Source organism: Salvelinus namaycush, chromosome 23 (assembly GCF_016432855.1).
Source record: "Salvelinus namaycush isolate Seneca chromosome 23, SaNama_1.0, whole genome shotgun sequence".
Classification (NCBI taxonomy): domain Eukaryota; kingdom Metazoa; phylum Chordata; class Actinopteri; order Salmoniformes; family Salmonidae; genus Salvelinus; species Salvelinus namaycush.
The window spans coordinates 34,992,538-35,015,855 of record NC_052329.1 but is presented as its reverse complement, the minus strand read 5'-3'; the positions used below and the strand labels follow the sequence as shown (position 1 = coordinate 35,015,855).

The following is a 23,318-nucleotide window of genomic DNA, read 5'->3' as shown; positions in this document are numbered from 1 at the left end:
CTCAAGTAGTATTTTACTGGGTGACTTTTACTTGAGTCATTTTCTATTAATGTATCTTTACTTTTACTCAAGTATGACAATTGGGTACTTTTTCCACCACTGGTATGTATCATGGTCACTTCTGCCCTCTAGAGGTAAGAACAACTCCAGCCCTGTCCTCTCCAATCTCTAGTAAAACATGCAGATGGGAGTGAGTTGACAAACTGTTGACATTAAGAAAAAGCACATACCTTTTACATAGGGCACTTTTAATTGTCTACTGTTTAACCATCTTCATTTATCTATGTACTCATTTATAAATGTATTATGTTTTAGTCATTATGTGAAGCACTTTGCACTGCATTGTACAGAATTTGCTTTATAAAGAGACATTCAGCAATCAAAAAAAAGTACCAGTATATTTTATTTAGTAAATGCATTCAGTAGTTAATACAGAGGACGCACTGTTGACATCATCCATCTCTCTGCTGCATTTCAAGTAGAACAACAAAGCCCACAATAAGCCACTGAACATTTACATTCAATATGGAGGAGATAAGTGTTCGGTATTAGTGTAAATCATGAAAAATAATGGTCATGTCATCCATGTCACGTTTAAGATTTAAATTGTAAGTAAAACATGTTGCATTACATATTTTATTCATTCATTAAATTTACTTGATTATATTTTGATTTAAAAAGGCAATTTTGCCATTGAATATAGGCGTACAAAATAACATCTCACAGGTAAAAGAGTGCATAGTATAGCAGATCGTTCATTAACTAAAGCAAAGGTCACAAAGGGTTTTAAAACCACATTCAGGTGGGGTTTCCTGGACACACATTGACGTGCCTAATCCTGGACTAAAAAGCATTTTAAAAGTGGAGATTCTCCATTGAGTTTGTGTTTTACTCCAGGATTAGAATTAATCTGTGATGGGAGACTGCCCGTCAAAATTTCAGCCTTTTAAATAAACAAAAGTAAATGACAGCAGCAGAAATTCACTACGATCTGAAAAAGTCAAGCACAGTCTAAATCACTCACTAAAACGTCAAACCCTGGCCTAAACACCTCTCGGGTGGTCAATTTATCTAAGTAATTAGTACAGTGGCTATTTGGACAAAAAGCCATAATTAATAAAATTAACACTTTCCCATTGTATATGAATACATCCCTTGACAAATCAGCAGATGCAGGCATTCTGGGTCAGTGATATTTAGAATGGAAAGTGACAGTGGAGTAAGGCGACAGTGGCTCCATGGCGTTCTGCAGGAGCAAGAGGGGGGGGGGGGGGGGGGGGGGGGGCTCCCTCCTTATGGTGCGGTGGCCACTTTGGGGAGCTCTTCCTCGGGCAGCTGTTCCTCAGACAGCTGCTCGTAGGGGAGCAGGTCCTCCTTGTCGCTGAGGAGGCGGTGGTCACGCTGCAGCCTGGAGCGCCGGATGGTGATGAGGATCAGACCCACCAGGATCAGGGCTGAAATCACTGCCAGCGTAGCCACCAGGAAGAACGCTGGAGGGGAAGGAAGAACGCATTTATTTATTGAGTACACTCCCCTACGTATTTATTTGGACAGTGAAGCTAAAAGTTTTAATTTGGCTATATACTCCAGGATTTTGGATCAAATGTTTTATGAGGCAATAGTACAGATATTTTACCACTTAGAAATTAAATCACTTTATGTATCTAGTCCTCCCATTTGAAGGTGCTATAAGTATTTGGACAAATTGAATAAAAAAAATTAAATATCACATTTAAAAACCACTTTACTCAGTACTCTGTTGAAGCACCTTTGGCAGCTTTACAGCCTCGAGTCTTCTTGGGTATGACGCTACAAGCGTGGCACACCTGTATTTGGGGAGTTTCTCCCATTCTTCTCTGCAGATCCTCTCAAGCTCTGTCAGGTTGGATGGGGAGCGTTGCTGCACAGCTATTTTTAGGTCTCCCCAGAGATGTTCGATCGGTTTCAAGTCCGGGCTCTGGCTGGGCCACTCAAGGACATTGAGACTTGTCCCGAAGCCACTCTTGCACTGTCTTGGCTGTGTGCTTAGGGTCGTTGTCCTGTTGGAAGGTGAACCAGTCTGAGGTCCTGGGCGCTCTGGAGCGGGTTTTCATCAAGGATTTCTGTACTTTGCTCCATTCATCTGTGCCTCGATCTTGAATAGTCTCCCAGTCCCTGCCGCTGAAAAACATCCCCACAGCAAGATGCTGCCACCACCATGCTTCCGTAGGGATGGTGCCAGGTTTCCTCCAGACGTGACGATTGGCATTCAGGCCAAAGAGTTCAATCTTGGTTACATCAGACCAGAGAATCTTGCAGGCTGTCATGTGCATTTAACTGAGGAGTGGCTTCCGTCTAGCCACTCTACCATAAAGGCCTGATTGGTGGAGTGCTGCAGAGATTGTTGTCCTTCTGGAAGGTTCTCCCATCTCCACTGAGGAACTCCGGGCTGTCAGACTGACCATCGGATTCTTGGTCACTTCCCTGACCAAAACCCTTCTTCCCCGATTGCTCAGTTTGGTCGGGCGGCCAGCTCTAGGAAGTATTGGTGGTTCCAAACTTCTTCCGTTTAAGAATGATGGAGGCCACTGTGTTCTAAGGGACCTTCAAATGCTGCAGAAATGTTTTGGTAACCTTCCTCAGATCTGTGCCTCGACACAATCCTGTCTCGGAGCTCTACGGACAATTCCTTCGACCTCATTGCTTGGTTTTTGCTCCGACATGCACTGTCAACTGTGGGACCTTATATAGACAGATGTGTGTGTGTGTGTGCGCGCCTTTCCAAATCATGTCCAATCAATTGAATTTACTCCAGGTGGACTCCAGTCAAGTTGTAGAAACATCTCAAGGATGATCAATGGAAACAGGATGCACCCAAGCTCAATTTTGAGTCTCATAGCAAAGGGTCTGAATACTTATGTAATATTTTTTTTTATTATACATTTGCAAAGATTTCCCCCCAAAACATTTTTGCTTTGTCATTATGGGGTATCGTGTGTAGATTTCTGAGGATATATATTTTTCTTAATACATTTTAGAATAAGGCTGTAACGTTACAAAATGTGGAAAAAGTCAAGGGATCTGAATACTTTCCGAAGTATGCATGAAAATAACCTCAAAAAGGTGACATTCTGTCTGTACTGGCGCTGAAACATTTAATCTCAAATTCAAAAGTTGTAGCGTCACTGTCCAAATAAATACGTAGTGGATTATACAGTGAGTGTACAAAACATTATGAACACCAGCACTTTCCACTGACTAGGTGAAAGCTGTGATCCCTTATTGGACGTTAAATCCACTTCAAAATCAGTGTAGATGAAGGGGAGGAGACAGGTTAAAGAAGGATTTTTAAGCCTCGAGACAATTGCGAAATGGCTTGTGTGTATGCCATTCAGAGGCTGAATGGGCAAGACAAAAGATTTAAGTGCCTTGAAGAGGGTATGGTAGTAGGTGCCAGGCGCACTGTTTGAGTATCAAGAACTGAAACACTGCTGGGTTTTTCCTCGACAGTTTCCCTTCTGTATCAAGAACGGTTCCAAAGGCCGACCAGCCAACTTGACAACTATGAGAAGCATTAGCGTCAACATGGGCCAGCATCCCTGTAGAGCACTTGACACCTTGTAGAGTCCATGCCCTGACGAATTGAGGCAAAAGAAAGGTGTTCCTAATGGTCTTCTACACAGTATATTCTCAGTGAATGTATCGGTAGTTCGTTATCGCTCTTTGGTTTCACATCACGTGGTGTTGTCTATAAGTGTCTAATTTTATCAATGAGACCAACTCAGTGGCTTGTGGTTAGTGTCCGCCCTCAGGTTGAAAGGTTTGGAGTTGGATCCCCGGCCGGGTCATACCAAAGACCGTACAAATGGGGCCTGAGGCACTCAGCATTAAGTAGACAGATTGGTGGTAATGCAGACTAGCGTTCTGTCCGGGGGTTGTACTTGTACCTCAAGCTGCAGAAACAGGAGATGGGCTCCTGCTCCTATGAGCCATTCCGACTCGCACAAGCCAAGTTCATATACTACACCCCCCCCCCCCCCCCCCCCCCAAAAAAATGTGAATCCCAAACCTCTTTAGAGACTCTCCTGAAGTTGTATTCAGAACTGTTAAGTGCTGCTATATCACACCCGGTGGAACACAACCCTTTAAACCTCCCAGCCAGCCTAGAACTTAAGGAAGGTTAGCTTACCTGGTGTCATCCGGTTACGGCCATTGTGTTGCCCATGCTCACCTGTGAAAAGGATGGAATCGGAAAAGAGAAAAATATATCACTACATCCACTTCATCCTTGCCTCACGTGAACATCCTTCCAAATTTCATCTTGTTGACTTGACTATTGAAAGTCTGAAGACCATGAATATTCAATTTGGTGTTGGAATGGGAGCGCAGGCATTGAACGCTCACATTTCATTGTCTCCAAGTAGGAAAGTTGAATTCCTCTCCCAGTGCCTGGTGTAAAGCATACTGAACTCTAGGATTTTGCATGTGCTTAGCTCCATCCCATTTATTTTATCCTGAAAAGCTCCCCGGTCTTTGCCAATGTCAAGCATACCCATACCATGATGCAGCCACCACCGTGCTTCAAAATAAGGCGGCAGTTACTCAGTGACGTGTTCTGTTGGATTTTCCCCAAACATAAGGCTTTGTATTTAGGCAAAAAACGTTGTTCCTTTGCTGTTTTTTGCAGTATTACTTTAATGCATGTTTTAGAATATTCATATTCTTTTCAGTCTGTTATTTAAGCGATTATCGTGGTTTAGTGCCTAGCGATTAACTGATATGTCGGTTATTTTGTTTTTTTAAACTAATTGAACAATGTTTCAATTATTAGAATTCCATTTAGCCAAACTCGGCTAGACGAACCGAACGGGTGTGCTACCATACTTCCTTAAAAGACCTTCGCTTGAAAAACTTGTAAAAAAAGCAGCAATAGTACTGTTTGTCCATTTTGAGACTGTAGTCACTTCTTCCAAGTCAGAATTAATCAAAGACTACTCAAAAAAAAAATCTGGCATTCATTTTGACGTTGCCGAGATTTTAGTCGCACAATTTTACATCTAACCAAGATGTTTGGTGCAGTATTTTTGAATGAAAAGATGTGCATGAAAACGAGTTGTCTCTCGTTGAATGACAACGAAGACTTTATTGAAGAACCTCTGCTGTTGACCAAATCACCGACGAAAGGGTGTTAACTTGGTCTCCAAACTTCGGCTTGCCTCCAGAAAAGAAATGTGCCCCAACACCCGAAAAAACCCTCACCGAAGTCCAAAACGTTGCAAAATGTCATAATACTGCACAAACTCTAATGAATTGTTTCGGGAGGTGGGAAGCATAGGAACACAACTCCGTCATGGTTAGCTGGACAAAGCCTATGTGGAAATACATTTAGTTTTGAGATAAACGCCAAAAATAAGGTCTGTTGTAAACACAAGCTTAGGAGATTTTTATAAGTTTTGTTCTATGAGATAATCGTCATCAGCTAATGTCGCTGTGAATTTCTCATAATTCATAAAATGTCACGTTAACCTATGGATATTATGTCATAGAACAAAAGGTATAAAGATCTCCTAAGCCGGTGTTAACCTCAGACCTTATTTTTGGAGTTCCTCCCTAAACGCTATTCTTTCCCTATAGGAATGGCTGAACGAACGAGAGATAACTCATTTCCGGGTTTTAGGACTACAAGCTGAACGAGCCCTATTGAGCTGCAGTTGCTCTAGATATAAATATGATCATGCACGAACTGTGCAATGTTTTCAACAGGCCAATGTTCTACAAAATTGATCACGTTTTCTGTGATAAACTAACTACAATGACCATAATCCATTGCTACTTGTCCGGTCTGTTTCTTTTACGCCTGCTATGTAAGAGACAAGAATGTGGGGATCGAGAGGGGATACATAGAGAGCAGTCGCTTCGCAAACTATTGGTATTCAGCAGTTATGAATGTATGCTTATTTACTTTGAAGAATTACTAAAATAGTGACGTTGTCAAGACAGCAGCTCTATAGAGAAGAGATGACTTGGAATTAAACAAAGTCATCGAATAAAACAAATGTAATTCACACGACTATTTTAATGAAATATTTGTTGTATATAACTGACGGTTAATAAGTGATAAGCAGTCATGGGAAGTCACTACCACCATAAGACATTTGTTAATTGTTTTATTCCGTGTTACAGAATTCAACCACATAATGCAGAGTGCATTTAATGTTAAAAAAAAAAAAAACGCGATTATATAAAAAAAAAAATTATCGAACCAACCTCAAAAAGCACTAATCATTCAGCACGATCGTGGAGTAACTACAATGTTGTTGATCCATCCTCAGTTGTCTCCCTTCACAGCCATCAAACTCTGTAGCTGTTTTAAAAATCACCAATGGCCTCATGGCGACATTTCCTTCCTACCCTGCAGCTCAGTTCGGAAAGACTACTGATTCTCTGTTGTGTCTGGATGGCTTTAATACATCCTCCACAGCATCATTATTAACTTGACAATGCTTAAAGAGACATTACATTTGTTATTGTTACCAGTCACTGCCCTTCTTTATGAAGCTATTGAAAAGCTCCCTGGTCTTTGTGTGTGTATGGGGGACAGAGGAAGGGTTAGTCATAAAACAAAATCATGTCTACCCTTATTATTTCACACAGAGTGAGTCCATGTAGCTTATTATGTGATTTGTTAAGCCAAATGGTACTCCTTAACTAATGTTGGCTTGCCTAAATAAAGGGGTAAATATTTATATTAATTTGTAAACATTTGTCAAATTTTCTTTTCATTTTGACATTATGAGGTATTTTGTGTAGGTCAATGACAAACACAATCACAACGAAATCCATTTCAATCACTTTTCACGCAACAAAATGTGAAATATTCCAAGGGGGATTTTGAACTCTGTGAGAAGGCTGAAGCTAACTTAAAATCACTCCCATAACCACACAATTTATATTATCATCCCATTTGTCATATCGCTGAAATGCAGTCCATCCTTACCGTCCTCTCCAGTGCACCGGGCCATGCATTCGTCCAGTGTGCGGTAACGGTTGCTGTTTCCTTTGCAGCCACCGTAGATGAAATGCTGGCAGGTGCTAGTGCTGTGGTCAAAGTAGAACATAGTGAAGGCAGCACGGCAAGGGCCCGAGTCCGAGGCCACCACGCAAGCATCTGTGGAGGAGAGGAGGAGCAGGGGACAATCGAAACTGATCACAAACCTGATAACCTCAACTTGTGAAAAAGGCAATCACATCAGGAAGGACATGTTTGAGACTGATCCCAGAACAGCTAACTACACTGTGCAGGGGGAATGGTTTACACTGAAACGCAACATAAAAAGGAGCTAGCCAAAAGCCATACTGCAGAAATATATGTCCTCTATCCAGTTACCTTTATATTCAATGCGCTTGTCATCTGTAGCTTTGTTTGCACCAGACCCTTTCCTTCCCTTAGAGCCAGGGATGACGGTCACTGGAAAGATTAAAAATAAGTCAATGTCAGAGGGGGAGGGGTTGCTGGGTGGGGAGGCCTGTTGGGAGGTGAGTAGTGTCAGGTAATAAATGGGAGGAGGTGAGAGAGGGGGAGGTTGAAGAGCACCTGTGCAGGTGGCGAGGCACGTCTCGGCGGTATCATAGTTGTTCTTGTTGCCAAGGCAGCCTCCGTAGGTGAAGGGCTGGCAGGCGCCGGTGGAGCTGTCGTAGTAGTAGTGGCGATGGGAGGCGCGGCACGGCCCTGTTTCTGGACTGGCCTGGCACAGCTCTAATTGGACAGGAGAAAAAGTTTGAAGGTCAGCGCCACTAAAACAGGAAGTGACAGATTAAGAGAGAATAGGAAGGAGAGAGAGGATATCATTCACTAAACACGGTTATCAATTTAAATTTACAGGGAAGGAAAGACAACAGGAATAAAAAGAAACAGGAGTCAGACAAATAGACAACTTGCCGATAAAGTCATCTGATGTCATCTTGGGAAGGAGATCCTCAGAACTGGCAGGATCCTCAGAACTGGCAGGATCCTCAGAACTGGCAGCTAGGGACCCATTTTAACGTTAGTCAAAAATGTTTGAATTACAGTGATCCCACACTACACTGACACCATGGATACAGTATGTTGACCTGTGCTGTAAAAATCACATGCTTCCCAGCCAGTGTACTTGAATAGGCCAGCACTTCTACTTTTGGCATAGGAAAATAATCTCAGCGAATCAGAGATCAGCTTCCCTGTTATTAACCAATGATGCAATGTGTCAAGACAAATTTATTTAGCTAATCTTTGTAGTAACAAAATGCACATATTCAGGATTCAGAGCATGCCTAGGAGTTAGGGCTGGGCGATATAACTTTGTTTTTGCACAATATTCCAAATGCCTGTATCACAAGAACCTGTTTTCTTATATATTTTTTTACATTTTCATTTATGTCCACTTGTTCTCATGTTGTCTTTTTGGTCTTGTCCTTCCTAGCTGTCAAAGTACCAGGATGTTGTCTCTGGTTTTTAATCTGAATTTAGAGAACTGAATCTGAGAAGTTAAAGATATGAAACTTTGATAAACTTGAAATTATAGTTTGTAAACTTGATAAAGACAAATGCAATGTCTACCATATTGAAACTGTATGTATGTATGTATGTATGTATGTATGTATGTATGTATGCATGCATACAGTGCATTCGGAAAGTATTCAGCCCCCTCTACTTTTTCCACGTTACATCACAGCCTTATTCTAAAATGTATCAAATACATTTTTCCCCCTCATTAATCTACACACACACAATACCGCATAATGCCAAAGCGAAAAACAAGTTTATAGAAATGTTTACAAACACAGAAGTGGCTTCCAGACGAAAGCCACTCAGTAAAAGCACCTAAAGACTCTCAGACCATGAGAAACAAGATTTGCTGGTCTGATGAAACCAAGATTGAACTCTTTGGCCTGAATGCCAAGCTTCACGTCTGGAGGAAACCTGGCACCAACCCTACAATGAAGCACGGTGGTGGCAGCATCATGCTGTGGGGATGTTTTTCAGCAGCAGGGACTGGGAGACTAGTCAGAATCGAGGGACAGATGAACAGAGCAAAGTACAGAGAGATCCTTGATGAAAACCTGCTCCAGAGCACTCAGGACCTGACTGGGGCGAAGGTTCACCTTCCAACAGGACAACGACCCTAAGCACATAGCAAAGACAACGCAGGAGTGGCTTCGGGACAAGTCTCTGAATGTCCTTGAGTGGCCCAGCCAGAGCCTGGACTTGAACATGCTCGAACATCTCTGGAGAGACCTGAAAATAGCTGTGCAGCAATCCAATCTGACAGAGCTTGAGAGGATCTGCAGAGAAGACTGGGACAAACTCGCCAAATACAGGTGTGTCAAGCTTGTAGCGTCATACCCAAGAAGACTCAAGGCTGTAATTGCTGCTAAAAAGGTGCTTCAACAAAGTACTGAGTAAAGAGTCTGAATACTTATGTAAATGTGATATGTTTTTTTATTGGTGAGTTTGGGTTTTTGCTTTGTCATTATGTAGTATTGTGTGTAGATTGATAAGGGAAAAATGTATTTAATCCATTTCAGAATTAGACTAACATAACAAAATGTGGAAAAAGGGAAGGGGTCTGAATACTTTCCAAATGCACTGTATCTTGAATCGACCATAAGTCAGGAAAAAAATATGATTTTAAGGCCATATCGCCCAGCCCTACTTGGAGCAGAGCCTTCAGAAAGTATTACATTTTTTGGGGGGCTCTAACCAGAAGAGAAAGAGTGGGAGGCCCCGGTGCACAACTGAACAAGAGGACAAGTACATTAGGGTCTAGTTTGAGAAACAGACGCCTCAAGTCCTGAACTGGCAGCTTCATTAAATAGTACCCGCAAAATACCAGTCTCAACGTCAACAGTGAAGAGGCGACTCCGGGATGCTGGCCTTCTAGGCAGAGTTCCTCTGTCCAGTGTCTGTTCTTTTGACCATCTTAATCTTTTATTGGCCAGTCTGAGATATGTCTTTTTCTTTGCAACTCTGCCTAGAAGGCCAGCATCCCGGAGTCGCTTCTTCACTCTTGACGTTGAGACTGGTGATTTGCGGGTACTATTTAATGAAGCTACCAGTTCAGGACTTGAGGCGTCTGTAGTTCTTCAATTCAAACCACAGGTTCTCAAATGGGATTCAAATCCAGAGACTGAGATGGCCATTGCAAAATGTTTATTTTGTGGTCAATTAACAATTTTCATGCTCGCTTGGGGGTTATTGTCTTGCTGGAAGATCCACTTGCGGCCAAGCTTCAGTCCACGGGCGGGAGCAACCAGATTTTAAAATGTCCTGGTACTGGGTAAAGTTCATGATGCCGTTGATCTTAACAAATGGACCAGTGGAAGCAAAATACACCCATAAAAGCAAAGTCCCACCACTATATTTTACAGTAGGTATGGGGTTATTTTCTTCTCATGCATCCTTATTGACACTGACCATATCACCAGTTTCAATCCGAGTGCCAATGCCTTTTAGCAGACTCCAGGCGTTCACATTTGTAGGATGATATGAAAATAGAGCTCTTTGTCCACGCACACTGTACTCTACTGTACTGTACTTTGATGTACAAACTCATTAAAACGTCTACAATTGGTTCAGATTTGGTCCGGTCCAATCAAATTTAGTCTAGTTTGGGGGCGGAGCTCATTAAAATAATAGCCAGTGTATAGAATAAGACCCAAATACGCAAAAAATAAATGATATTGCAGATTTCTACCTTTGTTTACCTATTTAGGATGCGTCACTATGAAGAGAATTACATTCATATCCATAATTATGCATTTCTATGTAGTACAGCTCAAGGACCCATGATGAAATTCTGTTACCGTAAATAAATCCAACTTATTTACTGTAGTTCATTAACCAAAAGAGAGACACTCCATTCTTCCTGCAGACATCTTTGAATCTTGTTTTCAGATCACATACATACTTTTTTTCCCATATATATTTGAATACGCTAGATCCTTTGGCAAGACATTTTCACTAGTTACCCATCTCCCATCTACTAGTCCAATAAGAATTTGGAAAACACAATGCCAGAAGGCTCACATGACCCAAAGGAACCAGAGAAGACGTTCATTGGATGGTCGTGGAAGTAAGCCTGAGCTACAATAGACACAGCACAGATATGATCCGATATATACATATTAGCTCTAACCGCAAGAGCCTGACCATGAGCAGTTGATCCCGAGGTGAGACTTTGTAGAGCACGGCTCAAGCCAACCCTTGTGAAAAATGCAGTTCATCTCATCGTATAGAGGTCGCATAACCGGTTTGGTATAGGGTAAGCTCAAACAATCATAACACTAGCTATGCACATGACAAACACTCTACACCTCAAAAAGGATGATGTAAAACTAACTAGCTTAGTAGTTGAGACTCACATTAAATGGTTCTGGTTCTGTTTTATTGTTCCAACTGAGCCTTTAAAAATGACCTATGAGTTAATTGTGTAAGTCCTGGTGAGAGCTTGATGGTTTTTGCGACTGCACTTGAAGAAACTTCTTGAAATTTTCCAGATTGACTGACCTTCATGTCTTAAAGTAATGATGGACTGTTGTTTCTCTTTGCTTATTTGAGCTGTTCTTGCCATAATATGGACTTGGTCTTTTACCAAATAGGGCAATCTTCTGTATACCACCCCACCTTGTCACAATACAACTGATTGGCTCAAACAAATTAAGAAGAAAATTAATTCCACAAATTAACAAGGCACACCTGTTAATTGAAATGCATGCCAGGTGACTACCTCATGAGGGTGGTTGAGAGAATGCCAAGAGTGTGCAAAGCTGTCATCAAGGTAAAGGGTGGCTACTTTGAAGAATCTCAAATATAAAATATATTTTGATTTGTTTACTACATGATTCCATGTGTGTTATTTCATAGATTTGATGTCTTCACTATTATTCTGCAATGTAGAAAATAGTAAAAATAAACAAAAACCCTGGAATTAGTAAATGTGTCCAAACATTTGACTGGTATTGTACACATAATACCCCATAATGACAAGGTGAGAACAGGTTTCGACATTTTTGCAAATGTATATAAAAAAATATATAAAAATAATCAATGCACCGATATTACATTTTTGGCCGATACCGAAAGTCGATATTTTCCTTGGCCAAAAAAAACGATACCAATATTTTAAAAAAATTGCGGCCTATTAAGCATTCTAGTACAGGTAAATAGTTAACACACACACACACACAGCAGTCTAAGTCAATGCATCTCAGTGCAAGAGGTGTCACTACAGTCCCTGGTTCGAAATCAGGCTGTATAACATCTGGGTGTGATTGGGAGTCCCATATGGCTGCGCATAATTGACCCAGCGTCGTCCGGGTTTGGCCGTCATTGTAAATAAAAATGTTCTTAACTGACCTGCCTAGTTAAATAAAAAGGTTACACACACAAAAGTTATTTTGTTGACATTTACATATGGCCCCATTACCAGTAAAACATAATCAAAAACCTATTTCTATGGAACGCCGTTTGGGTCTTTGCGTGTCAAAAAAGATACACGTTAAATAAGCTTGTTGACCAATCAGGACCTGAATAGGACTACACGTCACAATTTAACACGTTCATCAATTTACGTATTTATTACACTATCACTCGTATTTCATATGTCACACCGATTCATCGACACGTATGCTATGATGCTGGTAAAATTGTCTCGTGCACCTACAGTGCTGGTCATAAAAAAAAAGCTAGCTAGCTCATGGATGCAAACAATGTTCTTCCCCAAAAACATAACAAACGACAATCTGTTTAGGTAGCTATTGTTAGCTAGCTAACTATATAGCCAGGTGTCATCATCTAAAATAACCCTAATTTATAAGACGGTTCTTATTTTATTAATGGTGGTCGGACCCATCTATGTGAAGCTAGACACAATAAGAATTAGCCACAATAGTGGACTTTGCGGTTAGCCTTCGAAATAAAAGTATGTCATTGACAGTGATGCAAATTAATACAAATAGTAGAATTATGCCATAATTGAATAGATCATGCTAAACGAGGTTGGAATGTTATATAAAAATCAACAAATGAGACTGTTAATTTGACAAATTTGTTGAAATCACACTGGATGTATTATACTTTAGAATTGCATTGTGGGCAAACTTATTTCACTGTACAGCCTTACCTACAGTATGGTTTGTGGATCAATGACATGGGGTATCAGTCTACTCCGTGACACCCAGAGAACATTAGCGCCGTAGCTCTTATTGCGGGACTCTGAAACAACTGAATTGAGCCACATTTATTGTCAACCTATGTGTATTTAACACTATTCCTGAGGAAAACAATACTGCGTGGATTTTTGAGTCTGATTACTCTGAGGAGGACATTGGGAAAAAAGATAGTGTATTGAGTATACTGTTACCCCATTTCATTGACCCCCAATCCTTAGGTAAAGCTGTGCAGTGCAATATGAATGTCAATACACACAATAGACTGACTGGGGAGGTGATTTCACACACAGTCCCGCGATAAGAGTTATAACGCTAATATTTGCGTCAACTCTTCACAGTTGGGTTCTGTGGGTGTCACGGAGTAAACTAATAGCCCATTTCATTGCTTCACATTCCAACCTTGTTTACCATTATCTAGTCTAAATAAGGTATGTTTCCACCAATTGTAACCTTCTGCATTACTTTCAAATATGCACTTTTATTTTGAAGGCAAACTGCAAATTCCACTATTGTGCCTAATCCTTATTGTGGCTAGCTTCACAACTCATAACACGGTCCGGTCGAGCTTCACTAGTCAGATGAAGCTAGCTGGCTGCTTATAACGTTAGCTTTGGGCAACAGGGTTAAGTAGCTGGCAAGCTATTTATTTTCATGAACTGAAGTTCAATTTCAATAGGCGAACAACAAATCATTGCTAAGAATAACAAAAATGACTGCAGTTTCTACTGGTCATTGTTTTCAGGCTGGTTGTATTGTTGCTAGCTAGGTACCAAGCTAAAGCTAGCTAGCTACCCCAGAAGTTGTGGTCGAACAAATAATGGTTTATTACCAACGGGGTATTGTAAACACATCGTTCGTGGCCGGTGTTAGAATACTTTTTTGTACAGCTTTGACAGTGCTACTGATAGTAGTGGTGGCAGTTGGCTTGCAGGTTCAAATTCAGAACACACAACATTCTATAATAGAACTTTTTTGACATGTCAAATTAAAAGCTTATTTAACACGTCAATAGTGTTATTGTCAAATAGTGTTATTTGACGTGTATCTATCTTTTTTGACACGCAGACCCAAAAGGCGTTACATTGTATGCCGTGAAGCTAATAACAGTGACGCTATTACTGTGTTAACTCCGGTAGGGCAACATCTGAAAAATAGCACCCTTGGTAGCGTGTACTGGTGCTCGACCAGTCACGAACACCATCATCACCCACGACAGAACGGTTGATTGTCAAGGGCAATTAATTCCATCATCTTGGTGTTAATGGATTTCGCCTTTGAGTTGTCTCGCAGAAATGTTCTTACTCTTTCAAATGACTGCTCGACTTGTTGACTGCCTGATGCACACAGCAGACATTGTGGGCTAGGTTAGTGCTGTATTTTTCATGCCGTTATTACATCATGTACCTACGTTATATAGGTATGGATGTCAGCTTTGACATCGGTTTTGCACATCGGCATTAAAGTAGACGTCGGGCAGATACAGATGTACGCATTTTTACCTAATATTGTCCGATTCCGATATGTTCACCGATATATCGTGCATCCCTAATTCAAACCGTTTGCTATGAGACTCAAGATTGAGCTCAGGTGCATCCTGTTTCCATCGATCATCCTTGAGATGTTTCTACAACTTGATTGGAGTCCACCTGTGGTAAATTCAATTGATTGGACATCATTTGGAAAGGCACATGTATGTATGTATGCATGTATAAATAAAATGGTCCCACAGTTGACAGTGCATGTCAGAGCAAAAACCAAGCATTGAGGGTGAAGGAATTGTCCATAGATCTCCAATACAGGATTATGTCGAGGCACAGATCTGGGGATGGGTAACAAAACATTTCTGCGGCAGTAAAGGTCCCCAAGAAGACAGTGGCCTCCATCATTCTTTGCCACCTGGCCAAACTGAGCAATCAGGGGAGAAGGGCCTTGGTCAGGGAGGTGACCAAGAACCAAATGGTCACTGATAGAGATCAGAGTTCCTCAGTGGAGATGGGAGAACCTTCCAGAAGGACAACCATCTCTGCAGCACTCCACCAATCAGGCCTTTATGGTAGAGTGGCCAGACGGAAGCCACTCAGTAAAAGGCATGACAGCCCGCTTGGAGTTTGCCAAAAGGCACCTAAAGGACTCTCAGACCATGAGAAACAAGATTCTCTGGTCTGATGAAACCAAGATTTAACACTTTGGCCTGAATGCCAAGCGTCACATCTGGAGGAAACATGGTACCATCCCTACGGTGAAGAATGGTGGTGGCAGCATCATGTTGTGGGGATGTTTTTCAGCAGCAGGGACTGGGAGACTATTCAGGACCAAGGGAAATATGAACGGAGCAAAGTACAGAGAGATCTGATGAAAACCTGCTTCAGATCGTTTACCTTCCTACCGGTTTTTGCTTTGTCATTATGGGGTATTGTCTGTAGATTGAGTGGAAGAAAAAAACAGTTCAATCCATTTTAAAATAAGGCTGTAATGTAACAAATTGTGGATAAAGTGAATGGTCTGAATAGTTTTGGAATGCACTGTATATTAATGTAAGACAGATCCAGCTTCTGTTCCCTGTTTAAGTTTTTGGTTAATAGCCTATAATAATAATAATCCTCCATTTTCCTTGATCTCCTTATTGTTATTACTTTCATGATCATGTCATTATCATTAGTAAGCTTAGTATAGCAGCCTTGTATAACCACCATCGACCTGTAGGCCTAAGAGCACATCCTGTTTTAGTTAATACCATAACTTACTCAGGCCTATATTGCAATACTTATTTAGGCTACTGTACCAATCATTTATTCATTCATGTCATCACGAGTCATTCATGATGTGAAATGCAATCAAGCATTGTAGTTTTAAAATAAAACAAAGCGACCCTTGAATAATTAGCGTAAAAAATAAATAGGCCTAAACCGTTCCATTTCGGAAATTGCATTCATGAATGAATGAGACCGTTTAGTCTTCGCTGTAATGAAGGCTTTACTAGAAACTCTGGCACGCTTATAATTTATTTGGTGTTTTTTACATTATTCCAAACAGTCAGAAATTATTTTTTGTAATCTAACACCTATTTGGCACACATAGGCCTAATATGCACACAGAGCTTGCTCCATACCATATTTTCCACAACTAAACAAATTTATTCCACACATGACTTCCCCTTTACCTCATGCACAACTAGTAAACATTCCCCCATTTCAAGTTTGTCACGTCCTCTGCAGCCATTTTGCTGTCAAGTGTTACAGTGTTCAGATTTTTTACTTCAACCAATTTATTGATGTGATTATGATATAGGTCCTACTGGTCACGTAAATGCAAAGCCTACATGTGTCATGTAAAGAGGGCAAGGGTTGAGGGAATGTTTTTCCTAAACAAATGAGGAATTTCGGGAACGTAACTTTTCAGTCAGAAATGGCTGTAATTTTGTTGCAGCTTCAGCAACACGCACAGCGCTACATTGACGTTCTGTGGCGGTCGCTGCAGCAGGGAGGAGAGAGACAACGGGTGCTAGTCACACAGTCTCGCGCTGTCTTTTTAAAAATGTTTTGATCAATTGCGGTTGGACTGCCTTTAGTCATGTGTGTCTTCATTATTTTGTCAAACAGTTCCCTTAAAGCATCAGAAAAGCTCAATGCATATACAGTAGATGATTTGATGCAAATACATAGGATGTCTATATATGGAAAAATACATGGTTACACATTTCGAGTGGTCGAAAGAACAGCCAACACATATTATTTATTTATTTTTGTCGGGGACAGCCATAAATTATATTTTCAGTAGCCTACTCATAAAGTAGGAAACATAGACATGAGTTGGACTAGAAGCCTGCTGGACTGATGTGAAACACTTAAGGATGCACTCCACCAGGACCCTAGTGGAGTGAGTGTGTCTGAACACAAGCCACAGATGAATTTTGGCCCGTCTCCCTGTCCCTCCATAGGGTGCACTGTGGTGGAGGTTTCTGTGGTTTGGAGTGGGACACTTTGTTGAACAGTAGATTACCACTTCAAGAGGCTTAATGCTCTGTGTATGACCACTGACAAGGCTTGTGACCTTAAGGAGAAGATTCTATTTTGACCATTTTTTTTTTTTAAAGGACAACAGTATATGCAGTAAACTGCCATAGTGATGCACGTTAGAACTTTGCACGTTCCAAGCTAATAGAACTACACTTGAGACTCAAATTTAATTCACTTTAAATTGTAGACCGAATGTTGTCCCACATTCCAAACATGCTCAATGAGTGACATGTCTAGTGAGTATGCAGGCCATGGAGGAACTGGGACATTTTTTAGCTACCAGGAACTGTGTACAGATCCAAATTGTGTTCGTTGTCCGTAGCTTATGCCTGCCCATACCGTAACCCCACCACCACGGGGCACTATGTTCACAATGTTGACATCAGTAAACCGCTCGTCCACACGACGCCATACAATCTGAGACATCTGTAGCATTGTGTTGTATGATAAAACTGCACATTTAGAGTGTCTTTTTATTGTCCACAGCACAAGGTACACCTGTGTAATGATCATGCCATTTAAACAGCTACTTGGTATGCCACACCTGTCAGGTGGATGGATTATCTTGGCAGAGGAGAAATGCTCATTAACAGGGATATAAAGAAAAGTGTACAAAATGAGAGAAATGGAAAATTTCTGGGATATTTTATTTCAGCTCATGAAACCAACACTTTACATGTTGCGTTTATATTTTTGTTCAGTGTAGAATACACAAGATGCACTATCGAAATTTGGTTGTGCATCAGCAGGTTTTCTATTGTTATGTCAGTCACTCAATTAGCCGATGAGTTCCGATTTTTTTATGCCCCCACCCCCATCAAAGTTGCCCATCCCTGCCCTACAGCAAAGCAACAACAATAGAACCACTACCGATTGCTGTGAAAAAGACAAGGGAATTCACTAAGCAGTAGAGCCTGCTGAAAAAGGTGTTGACAAAATCATTCTGTGTTTTGGCAGTTTGAGTTGAAACAAAACACGTACTGCCAAATCCAGTTCAGGAGTTAGGACTTTGGGAGATTAAATGCACATTAAATAATGATCAACAATACACAAGTTGGGGCAGGGGGAAATGTAAGATGTAGAGAAAAAAATGATATTGGTTGGCCTAATTACCAAGAAAACATACTTAACCCTAACATGGCCTGTCTTTTAACCCGGGATATTTACACAGTGACAGAATTACACTGACTCAGATTTTTCACAGATTTTTCTTTTTTTAACCATTGACTTCAAACTATGCACAATGATGACTTTGAACAAGTTACACAGTAAATTTAAACATTTTAAAAACTGTGCAGATGAAAAGTTGGGTAACAGAATTACAGTAAAAGAGCCCTCGTTTTTATTCTGTTACCAAACTTTGCATCTGCACAGTTATTCCCAGTAAATGTTTTTAAAATGTTTAAATGTACTGCGTAAATTGTTCAGTCGTCGTCATTGTGCATAGAGTTGTATGGAAGGAACCCACTACCCTGGGCATGCGGCACTTATCTGTGGGAACAGGAAAGAGCCGACAATAGTTTAACACTGAAGCTGGTCACGATGATCAGCTCAATTCACAAGGAAACATTGCTTAACTTCTTTATGATAGGGGGCAGCATTTTCACTTTTGGATGAATTGAGTGCCCATAGTGAACTGCCTCCTACTCTGTCCCAGATGCTAATATATAAATATTATTACTACTATTTGATATAAAACACTCTGAAGTTTCTAAAACGGTTTGAATGATGTCTGTGAGTATAACAGAACTCATATGGCAGGCAAAAACCTGAGAAAAAATCCAAACAGGAAGTGAGAATTCTGAGACTGGTCAATGTTCAACTCATCGCCGATTCAATTCCCTGTAAGATATGGATCTGTTTGGACTTCCTACGCCTTCCACTAGATGTCAACAGTCTGTAGAACGTGGAATGAAGCTTATGCTGTGTTGTGGGGCCGGATGGGAGGGGAATGAGTCAGTGGTCTGACAGATTGCCAGTTCCTGGTCACGCGCTTTCCTCATGATATCGCCTTGCGTTCCATAACTTCTACAGACATGAAGGAATGCTCCGGTTGGAACGTTATTGGATATATATGATAACAACATCCTGAAGATTGATTCTCTACTTAATTTATCCAGTTTATTCAACCTGTTATATAACTTTTTGAAGTTTTCGTCCGAGTTCGCCTGCATTTGTGCGAGCGTTTGGACATGTGCACTAAACATGCTAGCAAAAGTAGCTACTTAGACATAAGTAATAGACATTATCGAACAAAACAACGATTTATTGTGGAACTAGGATTCCTGGGAGTGCATTCTGATGAAGATGATCAAAGGGAATATTTATGATGTAATTTCGTATTTCTGTTGACTCCAACATGGTGGAGAAATGTTGTTATGTTTAAGCGCCGACTCAGATTATTGCATGGTGTGCTTTTTACGTAAAGTTTTTTTGAAATCTGACACAGCGGTTGCATTAAGAACAAGTGTATCTTTAATTATATATAAAATATGTATCTTTCATCAAAGTTTATGATGAGTATTTCTGTTATTTGACGTGGCTCTCTGCAATTTTTCCGGATATTTTGGAGGCATTTCTGAACATGGCGCCAATGTAAACCGAGATTTGTGGATATAAATATGCACATTATCGAACAAAACATAAATGTATTGTGTAACATGATGTCCTACGAGTGTCATCTGATGAAGATCATCAAAGGTTAGTGATTCATTTTATCTCTATTTCTGCTTTTTGTGACTACTATCTTTTGCTGGGAAAATGGCTGTGTTTTTCTGTGGCTATGTACTGAGCTAACAATCGTTTGGTGTGCTTTCGCCGTAAATCCTTTTTGAAATCAAACATGTTGGCTGGATTCACAACATGTGTAGCTTTAATTTGGTGTCTTTCATGTGTGATTTCATGAAAGATTGATTGTTATAGTAATATATTTCAATTTGGCGCTGCATTTGTTCTGGCTTTTGGCCAAGTGGGACGCTACCGTCCCACATACCAGAGAAGTTAAATGCTTAAAAAGTGCAATTTTTATAGTCAAAGAGTAGTAAATCGTGAACTTCATTGGTCAAGATGAAAATATGATTAACAACAATACACAATAATAGAAGTATAAATAAAATGTACGATGAGGGCCTAGCTGCCAAAGAAAAGAAAATCACCTTTCTAGGAGGGGAGTTAGTAGGCCTGCTGTAGGTCTCTCAAGCTTTTATTTACCTATGATTTACATACCGAGTGAAACCATGAGAGCTGGAATGGACAAACAAAACAGGACAAAGAGCTGAGACCCGAGTCTCTCCACACCTATGGAGCAGGGTGGACACATAGGACGGTCAAAACCACAACGTGGTTCATAGCATTTCAAATGAGAGACAATGTGTATTGTAGGCATGTTTGTGTGTCCCAGCACACATTACTATAGACATGTATATTCTGGGACATTATTTGCATTCAGCACGACTTTATTACAGGTCAGAAAAACATTCCATCCGATTACACAAATTAATCCTGTTGTGCACATGCAAACCTGGTTGACTGGTTGGCCCAGTCTCTTACGGCGTTCAAAACAACTGCGAAGTGGGAACTCGGAAATCTCCGACTTCCGAGCGTTCAAGACAACTGGGAACTCGGAAAAAAGACCTCCGAAGGGGAAAAATCGTTTCACGCTCATCAAACTCGGGAACTCGGGCCACTTTCTAGACTAGAGCTCCGAATTTCGTCATAATTTGACCTCGTTTTCCGAGTTCCCAGTTGTCTTGAAAGCAACATATGTCCCCATGAAAGCTCACCTATCAGGAAGTAAGTGTGCGTGCCAGAGAAATTGGGTGGAGTTGCTACACACAACAACTTCCTGTAAACTCCAATGGGAGTCAATACCCCAGGCACAGAAAAAAACCACTCTTTCCTAATTGTTCCACTTTGGAAAACGCACCTGGCCTGGCTACGAATGTATGACTGTATGCAAAGCAGTGCATGGCGTATGTGAGATGCACACACAGCACCATTGATCGATCTAGAAATAATGAGAATGAAATCCAGAAGAATGAGCACAGGTCGCTACTAGGATAATGTGTATGGGAAGAATCAAATAGAGAAAATACTGTATAAACTTGAGTGGTGGTCCACAAGTCATTTTCTCACTTAAACTGACTGAGGCGCTAGAGTCCAGGTCATATTGAATTACTAGAGTGCTTAACTTACACTATGACTCCTTAGGTAAAAAAGGATTGCAAAACCAGGACAGAGCTGGGGAATGGTCCTCTGCCACATGACCCTAATTTATAAGCCATATTGCCCCCCCCCCCCCCCCCCCAAAATAGGCTATTGGCAAAGGGCTGATATAGCCTAGGCTAACCCAACGTTAACGTTACTTGGCTAAAGCAGTCCCTAGAAGTGTCAATGACGCACCTGGATTTCCATTGTCCTAAAGACCAATATGCATACCTGGTGAGTTGACTTCCCTGGGGACAACAGCTTCACTAAGACCGTCAACTTCGACTTTTGTAGTCTTGGGCTGAGTCTTTTTGCGGTAGACCTTGAACTGTGTATCGAACTGTAACACGCAGACGTCCTTTCCATCTTTCATGCAGCTGACGAGAAAACACTCCGATGTTCCATCCGCTGGGGTTCCAATCAAAGCGAGCTGACAGTCCTGGTTGCCGCAGCACGCATCCTGACACCCCTTGCTGTCTGATATCTCTGGCAGGTGAGCCAAATGTCTGGCTCCAGCTTCAAGGGATTTTGGGTCAAGACCTTGGTCGGGGTTGGTGTCCACATCCCAAGCGCATCCTTGTTTCTCTTCGTCGAACTGACCGCGGACCAGTACCGCCCGCAGTAGGAACAGTACACCACAGCTCCACACCTGTTTCATTGTTTTTTCCCCCCGTGAAAGCCTTCGTCCAGGTAAATAATCGTCTTCCAAATAAGCTTTTCTTGATCGAAGTAGCAATTTCTCTTAGGCTATAAGAAGTAAGTTAAACTACTTCCCTGTTGAAGCGACTTCCCTTTGTCTTGAATACACCGTAGCCGAGGTGCTCTTTTCCCCGCCCACGGAATAATGAACAAGGCCACGTTCAGTCACCAAACGTTTTCGAACGTTGCAGATATAAATGTTGTGAATAGTCAACGTGATTCCTCAACCTGGTCTCAGAGCATTCCGTATTATTCTGTACGTAAATTCAATACAAGTATATTATGTTTCGTATGGTATGTATTCATTTTTGGATTTCCAACATCCATGTCGTATGATATGTTACGTATTACAATTCAAATGATATGTTATGCATTTTCTAAAAGTACAATATGTTATGAATTTGCTAAACGTGATATGTTACGAATTCTAATCTGTTGTGGCTAATGTTAGCTAGCTGGCTAATGTTGGCCAGGGGAGTTATGAGTTAGGTTAGGGGAAGGGTTAGCTAAAAGGATTAAGGTTATGGGGAAGGGTTAGCTAACATGCTAAGTAGTAGCCAGTGACCCTCCCGTTGCTGGCCCACTCTTGACCATATTTATTTCCGTCTGACATTGGATTTAAATCTGCAACCCTCTAGTTCAGGGCTCTCCAACCCTGTTCCTGGGGAGCTACTGCTCTGTGGGTTTTTGCTCCAACCCTAATCTAGAGCACCTGATTCAAATAATTAGCTGGTTGATAACATAAATCAGGTTAGTAACACCTGGGGTTGGAGCGAAAACCTACAGGAGGATAGCGCTCCAGGAACAGGGTTGGAAACCCCTGTTCTAGTTGCTGGCCCACCTCTCTATTAACCTCTAGGTGTGTGTTACATTCAACTAAATCATTGTCATTACAGTATGACAGTTGTGTATGTTTATAAATCACCTTAAAATGACCAAATATTATCCTCTGCTGTGTTCATGATTTATGGGGGTTCAGGCTTTCTGGATATAAATAACCAATGAAAATATAAAGTCAATCCAGGGTGAAGCATTAGGCCCCTCAAATTCAAATCTGGACCATGATGCCAGTTCCACTGCTTTTTTCCCTCTTCATTATTCTCCTCTAATCAGGGACTGATTTAGACCTGGGACACCAGGTGGATACAAATCATTATCAGGTAGAACAGAAAACCAGAAGGCTCCACACCTCATAGGGTAAGATTTGAA

At 41.1% G+C, this 23,318-nt stretch overlaps 1 protein-coding gene across 1 annotated transcript; it reads right to left on the bottom strand.

Moving 5' to 3' along the window:
* Positions 1-385: 385 nt before the first annotated feature.
* Positions 386-22,262, bottom strand: LOC120018806 (kunitz-type protease inhibitor 2-like). Its single transcript, XM_038962019.1, has 7 exons — positions 21,642-22,262; positions 7,919-8,005; positions 7,574-7,735; positions 7,367-7,447; positions 6,977-7,147; positions 4,169-4,210; positions 386-1,490 (listed from the first exon to the last, which is right to left on the bottom strand). Exons 1-7 carry the CDS (start codon positions 22,066-22,068, stop codon positions 1,294-1,296), a joined length of 1,167 nt encoding a protein of 388 aa, XP_038817947.1. The 5' UTR covers positions 22,069-22,262; the 3' UTR covers positions 386-1,293.
* Positions 22,263-23,318: the final 1,056 nt, after the last annotated feature.